The sequence below is a fragment of the Rhopilema esculentum genome, unplaced genomic scaffold (assembly GCF_057945365.1).
Source record: "Rhopilema esculentum isolate cy_ngs unplaced genomic scaffold, ASM5794536v1 HiC_scaffold_23, whole genome shotgun sequence".
NCBI lineage: Eukaryota > Metazoa > Cnidaria > Scyphozoa > Rhizostomeae > Rhizostomatidae > Rhopilema > Rhopilema esculentum.
Window position 1 is genome coordinate 720,991 of NW_028300834.1, and position 8,534 is coordinate 729,524.

An 8,534-nucleotide genomic window follows, 5' to 3' on the forward strand; every position below is an offset into this window, starting at 1 on the left:
TCACGCAATGATTCAGCCTTTATGCAGTCTGCTGCGATGATCTGTAATGAAATGTAATTTACGTTTAAGGTAGGAAAGTACTATTATGCCTTAAAAATAATTCTTTAAAATACATTGCAATCTCATTCATTTATATATCACTAGTCACCGCAATGAAGGCAAGTAAAGGAGTCACAAAGCTATGTTGCCTTTTTCATGGATGTCTAGAAACACAATTTTACTATTTCAAGCACTGAATTTTTTTAATTCCCCGCCTTTCCAAGTTCATAGTTAGTTAAATACTTTAACAGGAAATTACTTCTGTGTTTAGACCCGTTGTTTTTACCATCCTGGTTTGATTTGCTCAGCTACAAGCAGGAATTCATTTTAAACAAAACATAGTGTCATTCGAAGAGACTAAGGAATGACAGCGACTTTTCCACTCCATGATTTCACAAAAATAACATTCATGCTAGTTTTCTAAGGTCTCCCAAAAGTTGATCTTTTGTTGTGATTCTGACAAATGTTTTGCATACAGTATACTTGTATACAGGCTCTTTAAGTATATGGAGCAAAACACAAAATTCATTATTGACACATCAATAGGGTGCACAATAGACAAAGTTCCCTATATACAAGTGTCGTTCCACATAATAATCCTTCAAAAGTAAAATGAGCCTTACCTCGGTGTTACTTTGGACATAAGTGCTGTTCTTGGTTGGTAAGTGAGCTTTTAAAGAAGCAGAATGATTGATCAGATTCGAAATTTTAATGCCAAAGAAGGTGCAGCGTAACATAATCTTTGGTTATCTATACTTATTGACGTATTATTAAAAACATTGCTCAGCTTTGTCACGAAAGGTAATTATGCTGAGAAGCAACTCAGCACTCTACTGTGCAGTTTCCAGCTAAAGAACTGCACTTATTAACGTAGTGTCAGGTATTATTTACTGTGTCCTTTACTGAACGCGGATTGGTCAAAGTTAAAATCAGTAAGGCAAATCTTTCATATTTTCTATTATTAGTTTGCAGATAGATAAAACCCACACATACATGTGATCCTTAATATGAGGTTTTATCCTTGACTTGTTAGGGGTCTGTTTGCTATGATTTGAATGAAAAGACCTGACATGGTCTCATTTGAGCCAGTACTAACCCTTATTTGTCTTTGAGCCGGATCGAGCGTGGAGTTTATCTGCATCGGAGTACCCGAGTCTGCAAAAGAAAGCAAGTGACATTTAATCAAGTCAAAAGTATGAAGTGCGCTTGATGGAACTTGATTGTGGCTCAGCATTGTGCACGCAGTTTTGTGTACGCAGTTTTGTGAATCACCAAAGCAATTTTGTGGCGATGTCGTAAAGTCTGGTGCAAAAAGGAACCTAGTTTTGCTGATGAATTTATATATTTAAGAACCGAGACCAAATCATTGTGATTTGAAAGAAGGAAGGAGCCCGTGCTCATGCAATTGTACCGCAGGCAGTCTGTAATAGTTTTAACTGATACATTTTGACACAATTTCATATTTAGCACAGTTTCAAGTGGTTCTTTTAGAGGTATGGATCAGTGGTTCTTAAGATAAATTTTCATGATGTCATCACTCGACCACACTGATCAAGACAAAAAAAGAAAAGTAATTCACTTATTTTGCTTTGCTTTGATGCAACTTTAAATGTATCAGATAACTTTGTTAAATATTTACTTAGCCGTTTTTAGTGTTTATTTAAAGAGTGTTAAAGCTAATGATTGAATAAAGAAGCTCACCTGGTCTTGATGTGTATGGTGTTTTATTGGAGGGAGTTGCCATTGGAGTTGAGTTATTGTTTTGCCGTTGTTGTGACGAACTCATCAAGCTATTCAAATCTCGTGGGGAGTTGTATCTGTTTGGGGTAACTGACCTTGAAAGTGACATTGTTGGAGTACTTGATCTAAAAGAGAATAGGCAATTCATTTTGACGCTCCATAACTGTAATGAATTACTTCGTTTGGTCAAAAAATGCATTATGCAAGTGCTATCATGGATAGATACAAAAGACCCTTTTCAATTGTAGCATGCTCAGTAACCTTATGCATTTTCAGTGATGACAAATGGAGCCTATTTCACACCCTCCCCTAACCTTTTCCCACATTTATCAAAATTCGCAATATCTTGCCATCATCCATAGCATGCACCGCAAAGCAGGGGGAGTTGGGGGGCTATAAACCCTCGCCCTACTTTCTTGCTGGAAACGTAAAGATTTAAGATATGTGCCGTCGGAAAAGCTCGTTCTATTCAGTTTCAGCCCCCTTCTCTCCCTTTTCTCAACGTTCTGCGATATCTGGGCACAGACTTGGGTTTAAAGCTTAGTGTGCAATATGTCGATATGTCCCAAAAGATGTTCAAGTAGCAGCTGCATGTAAATTTAATTTACTTGTGTGCAAGGGTCTTAATGGAGAATTTCTATAAAATTTCCGTTTTGGCTCATCCACTTACCTAGACCTCATTTGGGACCCAGCTGGAGAACTTTGCGTCATTGGTCTATGCATGCCTTGCTCGTTGTGTTGCCTGTTGACATGGGAAAGATTAAGGATATTTTTAAAACTTCTTTAAACAACCTGTTTTCCAAACAAGCGATATTATTTTTCAGCTGAAAACGAACTTTTAAATGTTTTCATAGAATCTAAAACGAAGATATGTTGAATATTTGAATTCATTTGTGAAGATGAGAGGCAGTGTTAAATCGAACCTTGGTTGTGATCTTGGATATCCTCCAGTATTTGTCAGTTTGTACATCTTGCATGGCGATGGGGTGCCTTTATGAAAAAGGTTGTTTTCAAGTTGAAGGGAAGATTTATGACGATACGATATTTGTTACGGGGGTAGCATCTGGACGATGATAGAAAGCTGGTATCGCCGTCTTCTTAATTTTGCTAATTCTTCTCCCTTTTGCTTTTTTTTGGATTTATCAAAAATTTTCATTAAATATAGGACATGAAGAAATTTGCCATTAATGAGCGCTATTCTCATAATACCAGATTTCTTGACTTGTTTTTGGCTTGATGCTAAGTTAAAACGCTTAGAAACTATATTACGTTTAATTTTCACAGCTTCTGTCGGATGTTATAGAAAGAAAGCTTCAGCAGTATAAGTAGCAGTTAGTTTAAAAGTTTGGTAAAGGTAGCATATTTCTCATTTTAAAAAGAAAAGCTCATTTACTGATAACACCCCCAACGGGTGGTGTCCGAATCGATATTCTGTCTGAAGGTGTCCTTGCTTTCTAGAATTACAAAGAGACACGCTGTTATTCTCGTAATTAAATCCCGTATTAGTTTGAATTTAACAGTGCAGAAATTTCCAGCCAGTTGCAAAAGACAAGATGCTTTTTAGATATAGATATATCTAATATTTTTTTATTTTCAGATCTTGATATATTTCGATTTAGATATATCTAAAAGATTTTGTATCTAAATTTTGATGAATATTAGAGTGTTTCAAAAAAATTCGAACCCCATGCAAAATGTTCTCCTTAGAGCTATTTTACTTCGCGTTTTTACTTTTATTTATGGCAAATCTAACAAAATTTCCAAGGCGTAATAAAATGTTAAGAAAACATTACTTACACTTTGTGACAAAATTGCTCCAGTATTGTTCCTGTGAAAATAACAGTTAACATTCTTCATTTGTAATTACTGCTGGTGCAACGATGACCGAATCAAAAGAAAGCAAATATGCAAATATAAACATTAATGTTTTGCAGTATTCGCTACCTGTTTTCGAGTTTCATCGGCTTAAAATGGATTATAGAAGGTTGGATTTCAATTGGGGCGACCTTTTCTGAATTTTGTTAAAAGATCATTCTTTAAATTTTCATTTTTAGACAATGCAGTTAAAGAGAGAAATATTCTCAACATTAGAGCATCAAGTCAGCTTTTCACAAAATTAAGGAATGATGTCAATGAACGCGAACTTCACTAAGGCACTAAGGCAGGGGCTCTACCACAATGGAAACAGATGAAAATGATGTCAATGCAACCATCTAATTGCTACAAGGTGGGGGGGGGGGCGGGGGATAGGGTTGTATTACTGTGCTAAATGCCTTCATCCCAATTCTATGATGATAGAATGTTTTTATTTATAATTAGAGTATTTTTTTGAAGGAAGAGCATTGCATCAATGCAAACATACCCTACTGGTTGACTATGTTGCATTGCTGAAGGTGTTGTGCCAGCAAAACGTTGATCTTGGCTCATAGGTATGCCTGAAATGGTATTATCATTTTAAAATGTCATTTCATGAGAATTTTTCCACTTGGAATTGATAGAGATACTTGCATTTTTCACTATCAATTTGATAGGATCTTTTGAAAGTGCTTTAGGCTGGCGTTTTTAGAGGCTCAAAACACCCCCTTTGCCAAGAACCCTTTGAAATTATGCTTCAAAATCATCGACTTCCAGCAGGTAAGAAGTTTAGAAATGTGTCAATATTATCATACCTGTTGGTTTTCGAAGAGGACTTTTCATTACTTGTGAATGTGGTGTCGAGCTGCGGCTGAAGGAACAATGTACAGATACTTTATGAGAGATATTCCATGCAAGATAAATATTGATTCTTATGTATTAAAGTTTTCTTGCTACAAGAAATAAACTTGAGAGATAATGAATAATTGGAAGTATTGAAGCTAAGAAGGAAGAGCTTTCAGTTAAGGAACTAACAAGATGCTAGCGACATTTAAAGGACTTAAAGGGAACGTCGAACATTTGCAGTGACAATTATGATAAACAATTATACCTTTGCATAATGACGTCGGTCTGTTGTGATCTCTAGAATAAGATATTTTCAAACATTGCTCAATCAAAGACAGTTGATGAAGGCAAGACGATTTAGTTGCAACTAAGAATGAATTTCAATTTTTTTTCCTGAATAATTCCTTTAATTTCGACTAACTTTAAAAAAGAATCCTATGTTTCCAACTATGATTTCCCAGTTTTATGTTACTTGGCTGGAATTATCAAAAAGACGAATAAAGAGCAGGTGATGACAGAAATCACGTTAAATCATCATCTTGATAATCTTACTTCAAAGTTTATTTTTTAACCTAAGAAGTGACTATGCTTTTCAATATTTCTTACTATCGCCCCTAGTGCCTGCTTTAACCGATTATTCTCCTCTCTCAGCTTTTGGTATTCCCTTTGCAGTTCCCTGCAAAAAAGAGATGCTGTTTCAACATCAGGATGACAGCTCTTGCGTAAGTTTGAACAAGGTTATTGACCAGAGCGATTGAAATACGAAGGACTGACGGTCAGAAACTGTATAAGGTAAGACAAGTATTAAGTAGCCTTGCTTAAAAATTTAACACACTATCAAAGTAAAAAAGCTGAAATTTCACAGAGAAACTACACATTGTAGTGGATTTGTATTTATTGCTACCTAGCTTATAAAGGTAGGTTTAGCACAGTGCCTATCAAGCGATGCTTTACCCTTCCTCTCGGTGTGACTACACCACGTGATTCCTATGCCTAGAATTGCAGAGAGCAAATTATTCTCCTCTCTATGTCTTGTTATTTTTATATGATCATATTTGCTTTTTACGTTGTTTCATAAGTTGATTTCTTTACAATTTCTTGACAAAGTAAGACAACTTTTATTACTAATATGGAAATTTTACCGAAATCCTTGTGTCGTGATGTCACTTTCACGGCTCTGTTTATCTGAGGCGCCCTAAAAATAATAGAATTTGTCATCCGTAAATAATATTGAAGATAAAAAGCTGGCAAAATCAATTATGCATCTTCAGATCTTATTTGGATACATTTGTGATCCTTTACTAGGTTTGAATTTTTTACCATACTTTCGGTAGCTTGTGCAGAAAATAAATCTAAAAAATAAAAGGAAAAACTGCTGTGTATTTACCAGGCTCATTCTGTGCTTTATGAGTCTTTGTCTGTGGCCATCTTGAAAATCCAAAACCTTGAGCAAAAATTTTAATTTCTGAATAAGATTTTCTCACCTTTATCGAAATTTTATCCTTATTCTAAAAGCCAGAATATTTTTTGTACCAAATGATACTTTTGATATTTATAACAACGAGAATCTTCATGAGCTGATAATTCAAGTACAATGAATAGATCTCCGTGTTGCACCGTCCAATGATAACTTGAGATAACAAGGTCTTATCAGTGGCCATTAGTATTTCAAGTTATGTTTTCTTTTTTGTGTTAAAACTAGTTTTTCATAGACATGCAATAAAGTACAAAGGGACGAATATTGATGATAATAATTAATGACGATTGTTCTAAATGACAATTGCATTGATACATGATATTTGCGAGGTTTCTCAATATGTAAAGCGTTTTTTTCAAATTATCTTTGGCTGCCAGTTAATTAGGGCCAAGGTAATTCTGTTACCTGCATAAACTGTTTGAGCATATCTTTTGGAGAAGCAAAGAATTTCTCGACCTCTGGTTTCATCTGTAAAAAATGTTTAGCTTCAATCATTCTGACATTGACTGAGGCGTACAGTATTTAGCAGGAAAGAAAAACTATCAACCTTGAATAGAAACGTTTTTTTGGGTTCATTGGCTATTAGGAGTTACAAAATATCACTTAGTCACTATTTTCAATAAATATTTTGATTTATAGAGCTAGAAAACTAGCCAGTTTGCTATTATCTGGCTAAGCGTTTATGTAATTAAATAATTTTTCTACATGGGTAAAAGATCAAAACATGCATGTTTGTGGGAGGGCAAAATGATTTGGCGTAGCTACCGGAAAGATAACTTGTTTGGAAATTATTTTTTAAAAACTAAGTGAATGCTGACCTTGTTATGATAGTTACAAAATAGGGGCTTTGATCTTAACTGCGTGTTCCACAATTTTAGTAGATGATCGTTTCAGCTTATAAATATATATCAATATGACATAAGAATTTGCTATGTTTAGCTATCAACTTTTCTTTTTTTATCTAACCTTTACCAAAGATCTTAGGGAGTGTACTTGAAGAAAGTTTTTAACGAGGGTACCAAGCTTATATTTTGGGTCATTTGGGTTTGGGTTGGTAAAAACCTTTTCGCGTTGAAGATTTTCTTTTCTTTTGTACCAGACTTTTGAAACAATTTTTTGTGTCAAATAGAATAGTGTTAAACGTTTTTATTTGGACCCAACTTTTTCACGATTGCGTCAAAAACATATTAAAACTAACAGAAATGTACAGTAAAACTTTTCACAATTAGATTTTCTGTGATACGTTTGGTAAGCTATTTAATATTTTTTCTGAATAACGTTTGGCCAGCAATGGTTTCCACTCTGACTGTTTGTCGGGACGGGCTGGAGAATGCGTGAGGACATCCGTAAAAAACTCCACGCAATCATCTTGCACGAGAGAAAAGCAACAAGGAAAGGCCTTGTTATTTCTACTGATTTATTTTACACTTTTAGGCCAAGCCCCGTGTCATATTCATACAAGAGTAGGCTTCCTGGGTCAAAAGTTATTTCTCGTCATCTAGATATGTTGATGTTATTTTAGTAAGAGGCATGTCTTGAATAGGTATTAATTTAGAAGATAGATTCTAGCTTCACATATATACTACTGGGCTTCACATATATATACTTCAATAGATTCCAACACTACCTTGTTTGTCAGTAATATCGAAGAGCATTTTTGCTTGCAGACTTGACAGTAACCAGGAGCTAATAAAATCAAAATACTCTATATAAATCAAGATGCTTTATATTTTTGGTGTCTATAATGAATTATAATATTCTTCATATGATGCAGAATATATTTTTTATCTTTCTAGATCTAGAGACCAATTATGTTAAAATCGAGATTTGAATTCTGCATACTAGTAAGAAAACTGTAAGTGTTTGATATCGAACATCTAATTGAATGCTTCCTTTGAATGATGTTACAAAACCTGATTTGTTTGTTATCCATAATCAATCAATCAAACCACTTAAATAAAACTATAAGCATTTAATGCTGTTATGTTTGTAATATCGGTGATAAAAAATTCAATTATGCCTATGATGAGAATTTCTTAACTTAACAAGAAGGACACTTGTTTTCGTTGACAGGGAGGATGCTGTTTTCTCTAGATATTGTATATGTAATTTAGGATTAAATCTTCTGGCAACTGAAGTAATGTGATAGTATCAAAAAGGAAAATGAATAAAATTGCAGATAATTTCTCACCTTTCGTAATACAGATTTCACAAAATATGTGACCACAATTTGTCAGCTGAAATTGCGCCTTTATTTCAAACGGTTGTTTATAGCATGTATTGCAATGAACCCAATCTGCCATCTTCAGCAAAAAGACGATATTTGACTTAGAGATGGGATTTTTCTAATTTTCTTCCAAACATAAACAAGACAAATTTTGTGATTCAAGCTAGTAGAGTTGTTTGGTCTCTCTATAAATACAATTTCTATCTTGACAACAAAGGAGAACGCCTACGAAAGCTTAACTGTATCGAAATGCAATTCCAATTAAAATTGATACAAACCACCATATGCAAAAATATGTATCCGTCTCCTTGCAAATAAGTTTATCAAACAATCTTCTCTATTATTACTCGG

General features: G+C 34.3%; 1 protein-coding gene across 1 annotated transcript; it reads right to left on the reverse strand.

Annotated features, from left to right (window-relative positions):
* Positions 1–19: 19 nt before the first annotated feature.
* Positions 20–4,468, reverse strand: LOC135690836 (uncharacterized). Its single transcript, XM_065208512.2, has 9 exons — positions 4,142–4,468; positions 3,577–3,607; positions 3,173–3,233; positions 2,703–2,769; positions 2,450–2,521; positions 1,741–1,904; positions 1,136–1,194; positions 663–709; positions 20–41 (listed from the first exon to the last, which is right to left on the reverse strand). Exons 1-9 carry the CDS (start codon positions 4,204–4,206, stop codon positions 20–22), a joined length of 588 nt encoding a protein of 195 aa, XP_065064584.1. The 5' UTR covers positions 4,207–4,468.
* Between the last annotated feature and the right edge of the window lie 4,066 nt (positions 4,469–8,534).